At 46.8% G+C, this 19,516-nt stretch overlaps 2 protein-coding genes across 2 annotated transcripts; one reads left to right on the top strand and one right to left on the bottom strand.

Moving 5' to 3' along the window:
* The first annotated feature begins 4,426 nt into the window (after positions 1-4,426).
* tubb2b (tubulin, beta 2b) lies at positions 4,427-7,050 on the top strand. The gene is made up of 4 exons (XM_056292178.1): positions 4,427-4,540; positions 5,424-5,532; positions 5,616-5,726; positions 5,838-7,050. The coding sequence occupies exons 1-4, from the start codon at positions 4,484-4,486 to the stop codon at positions 6,896-6,898; spliced, it is 1,338 nt and encodes a 445-aa protein (XP_056148153.1). The 5' UTR covers positions 4,427-4,483; the 3' UTR covers positions 6,899-7,050.
* Positions 7,051-7,526: 476 nt separating this feature from the next.
* bcl2l16 (BCL2 like 16) lies at positions 7,527-9,178 on the bottom strand. Its single transcript, XM_056278959.1, is given in 4 exon segments — positions 7,527-7,727; positions 8,941-9,071; positions 9,074-9,107; positions 9,110-9,178. Coding segments are annotated over 4 exon segments (435 nt in total).
* Between the last annotated feature and the right edge of the window lie 10,338 nt (positions 9,179-19,516).

Genomic DNA, 19,516 nt, shown 5'->3' with positions numbered 1-19,516 from the left:
CCCACATACCGCGTGGAATGATGGCGCTTGGGCGGTCTGCTCCTGTTTGCCAGATCCGGACCAGAACCAAGCCATAGCAAGGCCGCATGTGCCACATATTTGCCAAAGGTGGCCCATACTAGTTTTGTGATGTTTGGGCCATATTCACCATTTACCACACGGGCCACTTCAGGGTCCCATCCAGATCACATGTTGCCCAGAGCACCGCATCTTTGCCAGAAAAGGCCCACATTTGATTTTCTATAAATCCATTTAATTTTTGTTTGTTTGTTTTTTTTTGCACGCCGTCCATCTTGGGAAAGAGATCCCTCCTCTGTTGCTCTCCCTGAGGTTTCTTCTTGTTTTCTCTCCCTGTTAAAAGTTTTTTTAGGGAGTTGTTCCTTATCCGATGACAGGGTCTAAGGACAGGATGTTGTGTTGCCGTTAAGGCCACTGAGGCAAATTTGTTGATTTGTAATATTGGGCTATACAAATAAAATTGAGTTGATTTGATTTGGCATATTTGGGCCATATACATGTGGGCCACTTCAGGCTCACATCCATCTTGTCAGGGCCAGAAGAACACCATTGGTGCCGCATCACTGCCTGAATCCGAATGCTATCTGGGAACACACATAGTGAAGCTCTTATAATTTGTTTTTTATCAAAATATTGCACAAAAAGAATGATGTTTACATCTTTACCAAGTAGGATTTACAAGATATCCACATGAAATGCTGAGACCGCTGAGACTGTATATACCGTGACACAGCCGACTACCTGGAAGTGCAGCATGCAACTGCTGCAGTGACTCATGCTGTGTCTTATCTGCTCGCTTTGCAAACCAAATGTCATCGTCTTGCAGCTTCATAACACACATCTCAGATGGAGACGGGACAGCCGGGGGAAAAAAACCAACACCTCGATCTCACAACGCTCTGCAAATGCACAAAATGACAGGAAATAAAATCAAAATAAATGCTTATACTTTTCACAGGGCATCGGGTGAGTCCTCGGTTGACAAAATGACAAGAGTGTCCCAGAGAGATCGTGATATAAAAGATGCTGAATGACAAACCTCAACTGAGACTCTGGTTTTAAAACTGGTAAATAGAAGAACTGCGTGTAGCATCACTTCTTTAAAAAGGTCATTTTCTGATCATATTGAGACGTTTGTGTGTGTGTGTGTGTGTGTGTGTGTGTGTGTGTGTGTGTGTACTTGCAGCATCGGATGCATCGAGCCAGCCACGGGAGGGTGTGGCCGAGCGCTGCAGTGCCCTGAAAGATGCTGAGTCAAGGGGAGCCATGCTGCTTCAAAACAGCTCTCACGAGGAGCACTGCATACTTTATATCACCATCGCTTTCAGTCCTCCATCAGGTGCTCCTAGAAAAGCCCAGTGCAGCACATCTCCTCCCACTTCTCGGAAAAGGCTTTTAATGCTGATGTACCGTTTGAGATCCGGTTGACCTGGCAAGCCTTTTCTTAGCCACTCCTAACCACCTGACTACACAGACTCCATTCTTCCAGAGGAAGTGATGGAAGAATGGCTGGTTGGCACTGCTGCACGGGCGTCAGACTGCAGACTGATTGATAACAAAGAGAGACTGAGTTTAGTCCTGAGGCTGTCTGCCAGCCAGCGCCCACCCAGTTCTCCCACAGGAGTAAGCTTCACCGTTACTATTCCAGCTGAGCAATACAAGCTCACACCTCTCACTCGTAGAGAGACAGACTCAACGAGCAGTGGCGGGGTCGAGGCTCGGCGTTTGGCCCAAGACACGCCGGCAGGGCACATGGCCATCAGCATGATGAAAACACAACGTGAAACCCAGCCAGACAACCCAGATAGCAAAATGGCTGTGGCCCAGACCCGTCCCACACCCGACACTTTCACCTGGCCCACATACCGCGTGGAATGATGGCACTTGGGCGGCCCGCTCCTGTTTGCCAGATCTGGGCCAGAACCGAGCCATAGCAATGCCGCATGTGCCACATATTTTCCAAAGGTGGCCCATATTTGTTTTGTGATATTTGGGCCACATTCACCATTTACCACATGGGCCACTTCAGGGTCCCATCCAGATTACATGTTGCCGAGAGCACCGCATCTTTGCCAAAAAAGGCCCACATTTGATTTGGCATATTTGGGCCATATTTGCTATTATACATGTGGGCCACTTCAGGCTCACATCCATTTTGTCAGGGCCAGAAGAAGGCCATCAGTGCCACATCATTGCCTGAAGTGGTCCACATCCGGATGCTGTCTGGGAAACCAGCATCAAATTGCTGTCATGTATGGGGAGGTCAGAGGTCGGTCAGTAGCAAGGCCTCCTTGGAGACGGTAGGGAGGCCGTGTCTTGATCGTGGACACAGTGGCAGTTTGGATGTTTGGGGGATGAACCCTGGTCCTTTAGCTGAGGAGACAATCTCCTCTCTTCTCCCTTATGGTCGTACATGAGCTGCAGCGGGGATCAGCACCAGAAAGAACGAGAATCAGACTCAAACACAGGCCTGTCTAGACATAAGGGGTCAACGGCAATAAATTTCCCTGAGTTAACAGGGCAGAATAGCTTTAAATCTGTCACTGCTCGTACCATGCCTTACCATGCGAGGTATGCCGTCTTCATGTGGAAAAGGGGCTGACAAGATTGTGATGACATAAGTGCGGCGCATAAAAACCACAGTGGTGAAGTAGTAACTGAATTGTTATTATCACTATTCTCTTACCTCATCCATCCTCTGACATTACCCTGCTATGGAGTCGAACATGGGATGTCCGCTCCTGGCCCAGCTACACTGCACATAATATACATAAATATGTGGCACCAAAATATCACGAGCAGAGCAGTGATGCTGCTGTTAGAAACATCAAGGAACGGGCCTATTATCAGCTTTAAATAGATAAAAGCAAGTGCCATTTGGTGAACTATGTAAAAATAGTAGACTGTAGCCTCAATGTGACAATCGAACAGAGTAGAACAGACAATAAAATAAATTATTCAAGGAAACCTGACTCAGGCACCAGATGCCCAAAACAAAGACAGGATATCGAGCTGGAGGAGATGCGTATGCTGCGAGCTGTACCCACAGAGCTCACTTCCCCACCGCTCTACAAGAGCTAACCTTGATGACAACGCTGGCTATGTGTGGCTACTTGAGTGTGGAAATGGCAGGTCGGTTGGATGCTGGAAGTGAAGTCCTGCTCCAGGGGTCCAGCGTCTCTCCCCTACCGTCCTCAGGGGCCCGGCCAGGCAGCTGCACCCATGCAAGGCTCCTGGCGTCACGGCCATATCCTCCACTGGCATTCAGATTAACTATTAATAAGCCCATCTGCCCTCAACTCTTAAGGAGCTAATGCATCCCACCAAACACACACACACACACACACACACACACACACACACACACACACACACACACACACACACACACACACACACACACACACACAAACACACACACACATTCCATGACCATTACTAAGGTCTGTGTTCTTTCTCTCTTTCAGGCATCAGGTGTCTGAGTGGGGAATTGTGTATCTTTTTTCTATGTATTGTCATCTTTTAAGATGTATGCTAATATTTTGTCCCACCCATTCACCACCATCACAATTCATGGTGTGTTGTTATCAACGTGTGCTCGGGATGAAGTAGTTTTAGGGGGAGACTGCCAGCGCTAGGTTATTCCCAAACTTGAAATCGCACAGACAGACACACGTCCTTGTCCCATTCTGTGTACCAAGTCTAACTCCCACTGGTGAGGGGCTGGATGAAAGAGGACCAGACTCTGGTCTCTTCCTCTCAAATCACTGATTCAACAATTATTTTAGCCCACTTTAGGCTAATCTGTGGCAGTGTTACGTATCGGTGACTATAAAGAGCGATTTAAAACCGACAGTAGATGGTGTTGGTCCACACAACTGTCGACGTGTTGTAAGAACGAACCGCTGCAATGCATCACAGTGGTGCGTCCATTTCCCCTCGTTCTTCATTTTGGCAAGGCGGCCTGTTTGCCACCAACGTAGCCTGACAATAAGCCACGTGGACTATGGGCGAAAAGCGACGGTTTTTATTGTGTGATGCGCCACTCATCAACACGAGCAGTCACTGTTAAACGTCGTATATGTTTCACCGCCGCTTCGACCGCCCTAGCATGATCACGCAAATGACTTCCCGCATAAAAGCCATTTTTCACTGACAGGCTTCTGCTCCGCCGCCACTGAGGAAAAAGTAGGGCAGCTCTTGAGATTACACGATAGTCATGCGTTACACGTAAACCTGATTGACAGCCGCGGAGGACCAATAGCAAAGGAGCACAAAGAATTCGATTGGCCTCACGCTGTGTCCATAACAGATAGTTGACCAATAGTCTTCCAAGATTCGGTGACACAGCATCGAGAGGGCAGTGCTCAAGCCTGATATAAATAATCAGTGCGCCGAAGTGGGGCGCACACTAAACGGCGCAGCGAGACAAGTGTATACCTGAGGCAGTCTACCTCCTGACAAAATGAGGGAAATCGTTCACCTGCAAGCTGGCCAGTGCGGAAATCAGATTGGAGCCAAGGTGAGTAGTTTGTAGATGCATTTTAAAGCAATAATTATATATCTTTTTTGTGGTTTTACGTGAGTCATCGTTTTGTGTGCGTGTCTATAAACCACACCCTAAGAATTTTACTTCGAATATTCCGCGCCTCACATTTATTACCTTTACATAAATGTGCCGGTAAACTGGATTTGAGAACAAAAGCCTATGAATTTCTTCAATCGTCCATCAAAGATAAGGGAGAAAAAAAAGAATGTTATTTTAAACTCGATTTTGTACAACTCTACGGTAATTTGGAAATGGACACTGGTCAGAATTTAACGGTCGATATGAGCAACCTTGGATGTTAAGTTTATTTTGGTTAAATGGGATTTGACGAAAAGGAAAAATTGTGGCCTACTGCGATGCGTCAACAAGTAGAGCAGTCAAAACGCAAAGAGCCGTTATTTGGTCGACGTCATTCATGTAGATTTGTATGCATTTTCGACATAAATCTGTCTCATGTTGATTTGTATGTATTTTCGACATAAACCTGTCGAACTAGCAACAAAAGAGAAAGAAATTATACTCTTATTTAAGATCAAGTGCTTGAGGAGGCCTTTCCTTTATTTCACTTCATTGAGCGCGCCGCGCCCGGTTTTTTTTGGCGGATGTGGGCGGGGGTTGTGGGGATGACGTAGCACGAATTTTCAAATTCATAGTCCGATGGCTGCCAGCCAATAGGGGGCTATGGCGCGCGCGCCCACTAACGTATGGAGGGATTTTTTTCCCCTTAAAGCTGCAAGACCGCGTTTCCCTTAAAGCTGTAATATCTTGATTATCCTCCCAAGACGAATGTCGATATATGATGTGCTCACTGTCATAGACAAATTATTTACAGGTAATGTTTTCCCGTTTTTCTTAGTTTTGGGAAGTGATTAGTGATGAACATGGCATTGACCCAACTGGCACATACCATGGTGACAGTGATCTGCAGCTGGACAGGATCAATGTCTACTACAATGAAGCTTCAGGTACTCCCTATTTTTCTTAACTTGACTGGGCATTACTATTACCATTTTCTTTGTCCTAACAAGTTCTGATGTCAACCTTGTAGGTGGTAAATATGTTCCCCGAGCTGTGCTTGTGGACCTGGAGCCAGGCACCATGGACTCCGTGAGATCTGGGCCCTTCGGCCAGGTCTTCAGACCAGACAACTTTGTTTTTGGTGAGTCCCCACTTCCCTCATGTTAAAGGTCAACATTTCAATAAATACCAGCTTTGTGTCGTGGGAGCTTAGAACTGATGTAATGCTTTCCCTCCCCCTGAAACCCTGCAGGCCAAAGCGGTGCTGGAAACAACTGGGCCAAGGGTCATTACACAGAGGGAGCTGAGCTGGTGGACTCTGTCCTCGACGTGGTGAGGAAGGAAGCCGAGAGCTGTGACTGCCTCCAAGGCTTCCAGCTTACACATTCTCTTGGTGGTGGTACCGGCTCTGGTATGGGCACCCTGCTCATCAGTAAAATCCGTGAGGAGTACCCTGACCGCATCATGAACACCTTCAGTGTGGTTCCTTCTCCCAAAGTATCAGACACGGTGGTTGAGCCCTACAATGCCACATTGTCAGTCCACCAGCTTGTTGAGAACACAGATGAGACGTACTGCATCGACAATGAGGCCCTGTACGACATCTGCTTCCGCACCCTGAAACTTACAACACCCTCGTACGGAGACCTCAATCACCTGGTATCTGCCACCATGAGCGGTGTCACCACCTGCCTCAGGTTTCCCGGACAGCTGAATGCTGACCTGCGTAAGCTGGCTGTCAATATGGTGCCATTCCCCCGTCTGCACTTCTTTATGCCAGGCTTTGCCCCCCTCACCAGCCGAGGCAGCCAGCAGTACAGATCCCTCACAGTGCCAGAGCTCACCCAGCAGATGTTCGATGCCAAGAACATGATGGCTGCCTGCGACCCCCGTCATGGCCGCTACCTGACTGTGGCCGCCATCTTCCGCGGGCGCATGTCCATGAAGGAGGTGGACGAGCAGATGTTGAATGTGCAGAATAAGAACAGCAGCTACTTCGTGGAATGGATCCCCAACAATGTCAAGACTGCTGTCTGTGACATTCCTCCCCGTGGTCTCAAGATGGCTGCGACCTTCATCGGCAACAGCACAGCCATCCAGGAGCTGTTCAAGCGCATCTCTGAGCAGTTCACTGCCATGTTCAGGCGCAAGGCTTTCCTCCACTGGTACACAGGTGAGGGTATGGATGAGATGGAGTTCACAGAGGCAGAAAGCAACATGAATGATCTGGTGTCTGAGTACCAGCAGTACCAGGATGCCACAGCTGAGGAGGAGGGAGAGTTCGAGGAGGAGGGTGAAGAGGAGTTGGCCTAAATGTCAATTTAATTGCTGTTTTCAAGCTGTATAATTTCTGACATGTCAGGATCTTTCCAGTGTTCTATTCCTACCTTAAGTCTGTTGTTCCGTGTTATCTTGTCTGTACAGTCTCAAAATACATGTCAATAAAAAAAAACCTTTTTCATAAAGTCGTGCTGTTTGTTCTGAAAGGGCACAAGTCCCTCTTAAATAAAATGTTCAGAAAAGGGCTGAACATGTCCCTGCTTCCACTTCACGGGCTGCAGTAGATTATGGCAGTAATTTCAGACAAGGTTAACTCATGAGCAATATGACGGTCTTGTGGTATTAATTTGTAATGGCATGCAAAACATGATGCATTGCCACGCCCTTCCATCACATTTTTTAACAAAAATCCCATTTAGGAAAAATCTTTGGGAAGTATTTTTTCATTGCTAATGATGTAAAACCGGATTAACTACTTGGAACAAAGTTAATACAGTATCAAATGGGCTTGTGACTAGGCTGAAACGTTCGCTGAGTCAGGTGACAGGCTTGCATAGTAGACATTTTCACCATATGAAGAGCTGCAGAAAAATGTACAAATTAATATTCGAACCGATTTACCGCAATACCTTGCGGAATGTCCCGTTTTGGAGAACGCGTATTAAGTTATTCCACTTCTGGTCAGCAGGTGGCAGTGTTGCTTAAAATTTTCCACAAAAAAATAAGGATGCCAAATCCCAACAATTGTCCTGCAGCACACTATCTTCATCTGGCCCTCCAAATCCTGCTTTTGTCCAGAATCTATCCTGCCAAGAAGAGGCTCTCCAAGCAACAGTCTTCCAGTTTTATATCTGCATTGTGCCTGAGGATAGCGGTATTCACTAGCAAAGTCAACTTTATTTGTGTAGCCTAATATCACAAATTTGCTTCAGGGGGCTTTACAGCAACACAACATCCTGTCCTTAGACCCTCATGTCAGATAAGGAACAACTCCCCGATAAAGAATAAAAATAAACGTTTTAAAGGGGCAAAAAACAGGACGAAACCTCAGGGAGAACAACAGAGGAGGAACCTCTCTCCCAAGACGGACAACATGCAATGGATGTCGTGTGTACACAATTTACACAATACAGCACTGAAAGAGGATAACACAACTATAATGGAATTATAAAATATATGAAGAACAGGATGAGGAGAATGCCAAGCAGTGTCCAGACGCCACTGGAAAAGGCCCAGGACCCGAGCCACGTGACCACCATCACCATGTAGACAAAAAAAAAAACACACACACACAGTCACACATCTGAGCAATAGAAGGATATAACACTGAAACAGGATAACAATGATATGGCCTTATAAGATATATAAAAAGAAAATGTGATGAGGGGGATGCCAAGCAGTATCCAGGTGGCGACCACCGTCGCCATGGAGACCCGGAAGGAGGACAGACTGCACGTGCACACAAAGGAGACTCACATCACACTTATCAGAGGTTGGAAGTGATGAGTACAAATACTTGGGTAGATTTTTTTTCCTGTGAGGTACTTTTTGAGTACAATGAAATCAAAGTAGTTATACTTCCAGTTTAGTTGAGTTATCCATCCATTATCTAAACCGCTTATCCTGCTCTAAAGGTTGCGGGGATGCTGGAGCCTATCCCAGCAGTCACTGGGCGGCAGGCGGGGAGACACCCTGGACAGGCCGCAAGGCAAGTATATTACTTCATTACTTATATTAATAAGTGCTACAGAAAAATGGTTAAATTACATTGCGAAAAGAAATGTGGTTTGTTCATATAGATTGTTCAGGATGTTTCCAGTGATATGGTGCATGTCAGCTAAATAATATCTCCACACTTTTACAGCTACAGCTACAGCTGTGTTTGTTGTAGACACGAAAAGAGTAAATGTAACTCAAACTAATTACTCGAGTAGTTTTTCGGTATCAAACTCATATACTCTTACTGGAGCACCTTTCTTTATTAATACTTCCACTTGTAATCAAGTAAATGATCACCAAAGTTGCTTTTACTTCAGTAGGAAATTTCAGCACTCCTCCCACCTTTTGCTACTTACCCATCCACCCTCGTTCCTAATTTCAGGGCAGATGGCCCTCTCCACATAGGCCCCCATGCACTCTTTAAATTGGGGAAGGGCCCTGAACATGCCCCTTTCATGGCAATGCAGAGCCACCTGACCTGCCAGCAGGCGCTCCAGGCCAGGTCCCTGTGACGCCCCCTGGAGCAGTAGGAGAGAAGTGCTCGCCAAGGATGGAAGTTCGCTTGTCCTCGGTCACATCCTGGAAGACACGCATACCAGCAGCTTGCCCCCAGTGTGGCGCAAGGCTGCAGCGCAAGCTGTAGGTGCAGGACCCCTGGAGTCGGGTCCTCCCTTGGTCACGTAGCTGATGTGGTCACGTGCCATGAGACATGCCTCTGAGCAGTGGATCGGGGCTGCTCAGGCCCAGTCTGGCCTCTGGGACTTCAGAGAGACACGTGGCTCCCTCTTGCTTCCACTTTGCTTACGACCAAGCCATGATTCTTATTAGGCCACAGATGAGGATGCCCTCACCAAGAGGTGCAGCCATTCTCTCAGTCACATCCTCCTCTGCCGACGGCTCTGGGATACTGTTTCCTGAAATTACAGTGATTATAACATGTAGGGAAAATGCGTAAAGTGTGAACCGCATCCCTCTGCAGAAGCAAGTGGTTTTTAATTAGTAAAAGTACATGCAACTCAGCCCTTACCTATTTCATAACTCAAAAAGAGCGACCAGACACACACATAAACACATGCACCAGTCCAAAAGGAACACAAGGAATGGGATGGGGGAATATTGCGGTCTGGAGGAGTCTGTCTGTGTCTGAGCTGGAGTAGGTCACTCAGTCCTCTTGCGTGCTTTCCCCTCAGGCTAAATATAGACCCCTTGTTGGCAACAGACACTGATCTCCTGCTTCATATGCACAGCCATCAGCCCTCCTGACACACATCCCCGTCCCAGCTCCGCCAGGGCTAAATAAAGACCATATCGAGGACCTGCAGACTGAGAAGAAACAGGTTTACCATGCCGTAGTGTCTCTGAGGGACAGCAGACCACTGAAGACAACAGGCGTGGACCAGCAGGCCAAGTGCACGTGAGGAGTCTCAGTCCCCTGTGTGCTATTAATGCTACTTGCTAACCAGAGAACCAGTCCCTCAGCCAACATCACAGTTCAGAACGGCGAAAAAAGCACAAACTGAGGGTGGGATTGGCCGAACATAAACATGCTATAAGAAGTGAGAACCTCTGGTACCCCACGGCTCCACATCACAGAGGCTGACCACCACCACTGCAGTGGCAAGATGCCAGAAATGTCCAGTACAGACCGCACAGCAAACTCAGTTACGGCTGGCGACAGACTAGAAAGGCTCTCACAAGGGGAACGTTTTTGGATGTATAAAAGCCACACGATATCCTGCTTTAAAAGGCCAACTGGAATTTTCTGTAGTTGTCTCTGATTTAGTCTTCTGTCTGGGTACTTTGCCCAACATCATGTGCCGTATGTATTGAAAACTGAAATATTAGGAGATATATGTGTGTGTGTGTATATGTGTGTGTATATGTGTGTGTATATATATATATAGATGGCGTAGTGGTTAGTGCGGTCATCTCACCGCAAGAAGTTCCTGGGTTTGAGCCCCGGGGTAGTCCAACCTTGGGGGTCGTCCCGGGTCGTCCTCTGTGTGGAGTTTGCATGTTCTCCCCGTGTCTGCGTGGGTTTCCTCCGGGGGCTCTGGTTTCCTCCCACAGTCCAGCCCTTACAACAAAGTAGTTTATTCAAGTGTATTATTAGTATACTTATTTTAAACTAAAAAAATCAGTGAGTAAACTTTCAGTTTACTTTTTAAGTACTTATCAGAGAGATACTAAACAAAATGATGCTTAAGTATACTTACAAGTATATTACTAGTACATATACTTGAACTTGAACTTTACTTAAGTTCACTTAATAAAATAAATTAAAGTATACTATTTTTTGTAAGGGAAAGACATGTAGGTCAGGTTTCATCATATTTTATGGCTAATTAGATCTGCCAGCACATGTAGTGATGCTATGGTAAAATAGTTTATGCTACAGTTCCATCCATCCATTATCCGAACCGCTTATCCTGCTCTCAGGGTTGCTGGAGCCCGTCCCAGCAGTCACTGGGGCGGCAAGCGGGGAGACACCCTGGACAAGCCGCCAGGCCATCACAGGGCCCACACACACACACACACACACACACACACACACACACACACACACACACATTCACACCTAGGGACAATTTGGTATGGCCGAGTCACCTGACCTACATGTCTTTGGGAGGAAACCGGAGCACCGGGAGGAAACCCACACAGACACGGGGAGAATATGCAGACTCCACACAGAGGACAACCCAGGACGACCCCCAAGGTTGGACTACCCCGGGACTCGAACCCAGGACCTTCTTGCTGTAAGGTGACCGCGCTAACCACTGCACCGCTAGTTAAACAGTTAAAAAAATACGAATGTACTGGAAAAAGGGCTTCATTTCCCTAATATTATAGCTTTATGTTTAATATCTTGTCTTGCGGTTCAGGGGAACGTTACAAGTGTTGAGGCCTTCCAGTCACGAGTCTATCTATCAACCATCCTACAGAAACAATGCATATGAACGTTTCAAGTGATGTCAATCCAGTAGATGGCCACTTGGGGGCACTGGTGTAGCAGAGAGAGAAACTGTTTCAACCCCCACGGCCGTGGGCGGGTATGGCTATGTGGACTAGCAGGCACCATGGCGGACTCAGCAGGCTCGTGGAATGTGAGAGTTCCAGCCTGGGTTTCTGTCTCTGCCCCGCGTGAAACCAGTTTATTTGGGTACATCTCAAAACAGATGCCTTTGCCCTGAGCCGATGTGCATCCACTGTGTCAGGTATTGTTGGACATATGAGCAATGGCTGTTGGGTTAGCATTAGATTGTTGTAATGCTACACTATAAAGATGCTACATAATAAGCATTCAACACCCTGGTATGAAGACATAAGAGCACACCGTCCTCTGAGTGTCCTCTCTTCCTTATAGTATATATACTATAAGGGGATCAGTCAGTCACTTGGGGATCAGTCAGACACTCTGTGTATGGTATCTATGCCTTTTCTTAATACACTGATTTACAGCCAAGCTAAGACTTGACCAAGTGGCACCATTAGCGGCGGTGTGTGTTCTCTGGCCATCTGGCGCAAGCTTCGTGCATGCGCGTAGAAGGAGAGATAAGGCCAGCCAACCAGAAACAGGCCCAGGCTGCCACCCATGGAGATGTAGGATTTGTATATGAAATGGCCACCTCATTTTCCCAGAGTTGGATGAGGAACCAGGGGAGGTGACATGGGAGACAGGAGCTCTCGTATCTTCATAGTAGTAACACAACAGCATCTGCAAGCGGGGACACTGTGTGTGTCTTCATAGTAGCAACACAACAGCATCTGCAAGCAGGGACACTGTGTGTGTCTTCGTAGTAGCAACACAACAGCATCTGCAAGCAGGGACACTGTGTGTGTCTTCGTAGTAGCAACACAACAGCATCTGCAAGCAGGGACACTTTAAAGTGGGAGCTGTTCGGAGGTCAGATGGTTTTTAAAGGAAGGCAATGTGTACGTTTGCAAGCTCAAATCCCCCTCGGAGAGCATCTCTCCTGAAAACTGGCTTTGGGATGTGTAGAGGAAAAATTTGTGTTTCCAAATCCTTAATGTTTATTCAATTTGCAGATTTGTTCATTTCCTTTTCAGTTGTACTCTCCCCTCCCCCACCCATCTAATCCTGTATTAAAATGAGCATTTTCACTCTAATTAGCAGAACAGTTGGAGTGCAAGTAGGAAATGAGCGTTCAGTGTAACAGCAAGGTGTGGAGGAGATGTTGTGTTCTCCGTCAGCTCGGGACAGCAGCGAGCAGCAGCGGGTAGGGAGATTACAGCTCCTACACACAATGGGCAATTTCATCAGGGCCAGGACGCCAGGCAGGACTGTATGGCAGGATATCATTATTGTTGCTTCAGACCCCCTCATTGCCCATTTACCCTCTGCACCCCTGCCCCCTGCAAAACGTATTGGTTTCACTGAGTCATTCTCTCCCTTGCTCAAATGTTCTATCAGTACATGTCAGATATATGACACAAACACACACACCGATGCTACCCGTCCCTAGTCACCTTTCCTTTCAGCTCTGTTTAATGCATACACACACACACACACACACACACACACACACACACACACACACACACACACACACACACACACACACACACACACACACACACACACACACACACACACACACACATTTGTTTTTCTGTACTGTGGGGACCCCTCATTGGCTACATTGATTCCCTATGAATGAATGTAGCTGCTTACAGTGTGGGAAGATGGCGGCGCAAATTCAAGTTTGTGGCGGCCTCACCCAGTATGGTGTGTTTGTCCACGTCTGCGTCTAAATTTGTCTTCGTTTGATGGCTGGGAGAGCTGGCGCTGGATCGACTGGGAGAGCTCCCAGATAGCATCCGGATGTGGGCCACGTCAGGCAACGATGTGGCAATGATGGCCTTCTTCTGGCCCTGACAAAATGGATGTGAGCCTGAAGTGGCTCACATGTATAATAGCAAATATGCCAAATCACATGTGGGCCTTTTTTGGCAAAGATGCGGTGCTCTCGGCAACATGTAATCTGGATGTGACCCTGAAGTGGCCCGTGTGGTAAATGGTGAATATGGCCCAAATGTCATCGCTATGGCTTGGTTCTGGCCCAGATCTGGCAAACAGGAGCGGATTGCCCAAATGCCATCATTCCACGCGGTATGTGGGCCGGATGAAAGTGTCGGGTGTGGGACGGGTCCAGGCCACAGCAATTTTGCTATCTGGCAAGGTTAAGTTCCTCCAAAAGAGAGAGAGAGAGAGAGAGAGAGAGAGAGAGAGAGAGAGAGAGAGAGAGAGAGAGAGAGAGAGAGAGAGAGAGAGAGAGAGAGAGAGAGAGAGAGAGAGCGAGCAGCAGAGTGTTCACAGTGATAAAGTGTGATTCCCACAACAAAACCCAACCAAATGTGATGTTTTGACATTCTTCATATGTTTGGTCTCCTTCTGTCGTGTGTGTGTGTGTGTGTGTGTGTGTGTGTGTGTGTGTGTGTGTGTGTGTGTGTGTGTGTGTGTGTGAGTCCACCGTGTTATAGACAGCTCTCGACCTTGACAAGTTGTGTCAGCATTCATGCAGAAGTTGAAAACACACTGTGAAGTTTATACTCTTGGCACACAAAAAAAAAGAAAAACCAACCCAAGACTGTAAGTGCAAGGTGACAAGGAAAGGTTGAGCGAGACAAATGGCTGAATAAAATCCCCCCCCCACGCACACACACATATACACTTCCCCCCTCTCTCCCCCCAAGGCCCAGTCAAACAATCGGGCCGGCAGTGCTGATCTGCCCGCCTCTTTGTTCGGGGCCTCTCATCAGCCTCGCAGCGGGAGACGTGGTTAAAAGAGGAGGAAAGTGCTCTGAATTTGCCGGATAATTGAAAAAAACTACATCCCCCACGTCTCCGGCTCTGCCCGGCCCGGCGCAACAACTTCCCTCCCACCTTCCGCCGACCACGTGTCCGTGTTCCGTACCAATAGCGCGGTAATAGCGGGCCTCCGCCTCGGCCGCCCTCCAGCCTCCCACCGCACAGGGGTGATGCAAACGACCGAAGGCCCATTTACCGCGCGGAGGAGAGGTGACCTGCAGGAGCGCTGCGCTGGCTTCTCTCCTGCCCCACCTTGTCCCAATTGCAGGTATTGATGCCCCGCCATTGTTTCCCCTGCCCAGGGGGTGGGGTGGTTTGAAGGAAAATTGGGGGACCCCTCAGGCGATAGATGGTTTTTATCGATTTCCACCAGGCTCCGCTCCGCTCCCCCACTTTACCCTCTTGCTCTCCTCTGCGAGCCTTTTCAGAGAGCTGCTGCATTCTGCACAACCGCTTATTGTTCGGTGGCAGATGCAAAGCCCGTGTTTTATTTCTCTTCTTAATAGGAGGCGGATCAATGCGGGGGGGGGGTGTCTTACCCAGTTTTGTCTGATGCTTCTCAAACACGCTGCAGCGTAGCTTCCCCTACTGACGCATCGTCACTGACTTGGGTCACTGACGGCTGATGGATGGATTTTATTCTGCCCAGAAATTTGCCGTCAAAGCTTTTCGTTATGGGGATGGTTCACGACAACCACACGCAAGATTTAGGCCTACGTCGTTTTGGTAGTTGCAAATGTTTTGTTTCCATTTGCGCTGATTTCAGATGTTAGAAGGAAAGGTGCATTTTTGGATTGGGACAGGACATTGGGATAAAGCTGCAGGTCTTTGTACACCGTGTTGTGGCAGAGAGACAGTACCCATGTAAGTCTCTGTGTGCGCGTCTGTAATGGACAAATGTAAGAACATGATTGTGGAACACTGATATTTCTCATGTTTTTAATTTGTTTATAATCAAACGAGTGGTTTTGAATTTAAACAGCGTAAATATGACATACAAATTAGATAAACGCGTCTATAAATGAGATACAAGATACATCACTTCCTGTGCAACAGTAAAGATCTCGAAATTAATAAAAATCAAAAAAGAATAAAAAAAACCCTCAAAAATAAAAATAAAAAAGACAAACGAAATGAAAGAAGTGGTTTTGACTTAAAACAGCGTAAATATAACGCATTAGATAAACGCTAGTCTATACTAGCGTTGATCTAATTTACAGGAAGTGATGTAATCATGTCTTCCTGTGCATCAATGAAGATCTCGTAGAAAATCACAGGATGTACTCAACAATCAACAAATAGTCAAACCCGCGGGACAGAGTTTTGTTTTTTTCTTCGTTGGATCTTGAGAAGATATTTTCAACCCTAATAGCAATTAAAAGGTAATATTTTACCATGAAAACATGCGGCTTTAATGTTGAACCTCAGGACACTGACGGCGTCTTTGAATGTAAAAAAAAGAAAGAACTGAAAATAACCCCTGAAACAGTCCCAAACAAGACCGGAACTTAAAAACGACTAGAACGACCAGGCCACGGGCGGCCGTGCTAACCAGCCGACTAAAGGGTTCGAACCTTTCCCCAGCAGGCTAGCGAGTCTACCTACTCATTCATGTTCGTTGGCAGCGGCCAAAGGTGATTTAAAATGGCCGCTGTCCAACGCCTGCAAATGCTGCAACGCCTCGGTGGGAGTCATGGTGCGTCTGTAACCAGACATGTTGGAAATAATTAGAAATCAGGCTTAGACTATTACTCTGCACTGGAGGACGCTAGTGTGTTTCTAGGACAGATTTTTTTTTAATTGACAAACATTCAAATATACGGACATTATAGACATGTGCTCAACAAAAATATAAAAACGGGTAAGAACGTCACAAAAGGATAAAAGATAAATAAGAAGACACAAAAATTAATATTGGGGCAATGAACTACATTATTATAAAACTTTGAGAAAGAACTCACATCAAACTATCAAATTATTCCTCTTTAATTAACTCATTATACTGTAACGTGCATGGATAAGAAGACACGTTGGCCGCTGACGGGCGGATGTGACCATTTAGTCTAGCGGTTAGCGATGTCTCCTGCGGTGTGGGCAACACGGGTTCGCTTCCCGGCCGCGGCAGTCCCTGTGGTTGCGTTGTTCCCCGAATTCGCTACATTGGTGTCAGAAGTGGGATGTAGCAACCGTAAGGCCATCGGAAGCGTATGCGCCCTGAGGCGTGAAGGAGCTGATACGCTTTAGCGCGAGGATGCGATTCCCGAAGGAGAGGGGTAATGTAACGTGCATGGATATGAAGACACGCTGGCCGCTGGCTGGCGAGTCTGACCCTTTAGTGGAGCGGTTAGCGATGCCTCCTGCGGTGCGGGCGATATTGGTTCGCTTCCAGGCCGCGGCAGTTTCTGTGGTTGCGTTGTCCCCCGAATTCGCTACAATGCATTTTCACAGTGTTATTGCTTTTTAATTTTTTTTTTTATAAGTTCCATAGTCAATTCACCTAAAAATCCAGAAAAATTGGGGGTGACTTTTGTTATTCTGCGTTTATGTATGGTGTTTCTAGGACAGAGCAATGAACTCCGCGAAGGAAATGACGTGACCAACACGTCATAAATAGTGACATGACGCGCACGATGAGGCGCAAATTACGCGCTGTCTTTTTGACAGCTCGTGGTCGTTTTAAGTAGATTGTATCATAACTCCCCCCCCCCAATTGCTCTAAAACCCATTTTAATGCAAATATATGCAATTTTAGGAGCATTCGGGGAGCGGCAGGTCTGTATCTTTTTCCCCCCACAATGTTATTAAACTTTGAAAATCCAAAACCTCCAAAATGCTGCCTTGGTTGTTCTAGCGGTAACAGTATATAGTCAGCTATATATAGCTATATCTATCTATCTATCTATCTATCTATCTATCTATCTATCTATCTATCTATCTATCTATCTATCTATCTATCTATCTATCTATCTATCTATCTATTTATATATATATAAAACAACCTGCAGCGGCCTGATCAAATTTGGGCCCACAATAGTACAGCTTTTAGAGGCCATTGTGCTCATTGTTTTGAAGGAGCTGTAAGAAGAGAATTGACTCTCCTGTGGAAGAGAGCAGGCTCTTCATGCCAATTACCACCTCTCATCAGCAGCCCTCTGACAGCAACATCAACCCTCTGGAATATACATCACTTTCACCAGCACGCTCCCTGCTCTCCTTTATATTCAATTTTCAACTTGAGGTGTACCTCTTGTTTATATAACAAAAACCTCCCCTCTGTTTGAGAGCTGGCGATGGGAGAAAGCGTAACGCTACACATAATGTACGCCCCCCCTTCTCCCTTTCTGTCTCTCTCTTTAGCTCGCTGTCACTTTCTCTCTCCCACCTCTCTCAAGCACACAGAAACATGTACGAATGCTTATTTATGCATCGTCTCATACACACACACACACACACACACAAACCTCTCTCTCTCTTTCTCTCGCTCTCTCTCTCATCTTGCGCGGCTGTTTTGAAGATAATGAGATTAAAATTCTATTTTTGTCAGTCAGATTTACCTGTAAGTGATGCATTAGTGGGTACATTGCTGAACTCTACAACTACCACCAAATGAAATTGACTGAAATTGCTTTCCCATTTTTTCCAGTGCGGCTGTCATGGTGAATAGCTGTTAGCTCCAGGTTAATCGCACTCAGGTTGGTCTTGTTTGTTTCATTCAGTTCTTCTGAAAGACAACATGAGATTCTCCCTAAAAAAAAATTATGAGGATGTATCACTCACGGTTTCAATTATGTAAATGCAGAGTGTGATTTTTGGTAATATTTATGCAATTAGACTTCTTCCAGATAGCATCCGGATGTGGGCCACTTCAGGCAATGATGCGGCACTGATGGCCTTCTTCTGGCCCTGACAAAATGGATGTGAGCCTGAAGTGGCCCACATGTATAATAGCAAATGTGGCCCAAATATGCCAAATCAAATGTGGGCCTTTTTTGGCAAAGATGTGGTGCTCTCGGCAACATGTAATCTGGGTGTGACCCTGAAGTGGCACGTGTGGTAAATGGTGAATATGGCCCAAATATCACAAAACAGATATGGGCCACCTATGGCAAACATGTGGCGCATGCGGCATTGCTATGGCTTGGTTCTGGCCCAGATCTGGCAAACAGGAGCGGACCGCCCAAGTGCCATCACTCTACGCGGTATGTAGGCCAGATGAAGTGTGGGATGGGACCGGGCCACAGCAATTTTGCTATCTGGGCTGAATGGACAGAAGACAAAGAAGTAGGGGGAACAACCACACATTTAGCGTGGAACACAATATCATTGACACTCAGTTGACCAGAAAAATGAAATGACCCTGTTCAGTACCGCATTAAGCCACCTTTGACCCTGATAACAGCTGCCAAGCATGGTGGCAGGGACTCAATCAGGGTGCTGTGGTGCCCTGGTGTTATAGCTAACCACGTAGACATCAGGAACATGCTCCCTTTCTACAAATCTTGTGTTTGAGTTCCTCCCAAAGGTGTTCAGTAGAATTGGGATTGTGGTTGGCCAGGTCATTAACATCATTTCACCTGAATCCCCTTCAAACCATTCCTGCACAATTCCTGCACCATGACAGGGAGTATTATCTTGTTGAAAGTACCCATCATCCCCTACATGATGGCCATGAATGGATGAACCTGTTGTGTTACGATGTTAAGGCATGCTCTTGTATCAAGGTGTTGATTGCTAAAAGTATTAATGGACCCAGTGTATACCAGCTGGATGGTCCCCAATCCAGTACATCCCCCCACCTACCTGTGCAGTTGTAACCATGCATGATGGGTCCATCGCCTCGTGTTGTCTACACCACACTGTGAGTATACCCGGGTGAGCTCCCTCCGGGTTGGGGATGAGTAGTTGCCTCCAGTGAAGGAGTTCAAGGATCTCGGGGTCTTGTTCAATAATGAGGGTAGGATGGAGCAGGAGATTGACAGGCGGATTGGTGCAGCATCAGCAGTAATGCGGACATTGTACCGGACCGCTGTGGTGAAGAGGGAGCTGAACAGGAAGGCAAAGCTCTCAATTTACCAGTCAATCTTTGTGCCAACCCTCACCTA

Source organism: Lampris incognitus, chromosome 1 (genome assembly GCF_029633865.1).
Source record: "Lampris incognitus isolate fLamInc1 chromosome 1, fLamInc1.hap2, whole genome shotgun sequence".
NCBI classification, from domain to species: Eukaryota; Metazoa; Chordata; class Actinopteri; order Lampriformes; family Lampridae; genus Lampris; species Lampris incognitus.
The sequence above is the reverse complement of the archived record's forward strand: the minus strand, read 5'-3'. Positions and strand labels throughout refer to the sequence as shown.

Excerpts from the sequence above, each read along its gene's own strand:
- tubb2b (XM_056292178.1), top strand. The coding sequence starts at position 4,484 with ATGAGGGAAATCGTTCACCTGCAAGCTGGCCAGTGCGGAAATCAGATT. Across the intron at positions 4,541-5,423 it reads GAAATCAGATTGGAGCCAAG|TTTTGGGAAGTGATTAGTGA; the intron begins GTGAGTAGTTTG and ends CGTTTTTCTTAG. Across the intron at positions 5,533-5,615 it reads CTACTACAATGAAGCTTCAG|GTGGTAAATATGTTCCCCGA; the intron begins GTACTCCCTATT and ends TCAACCTTGTAG.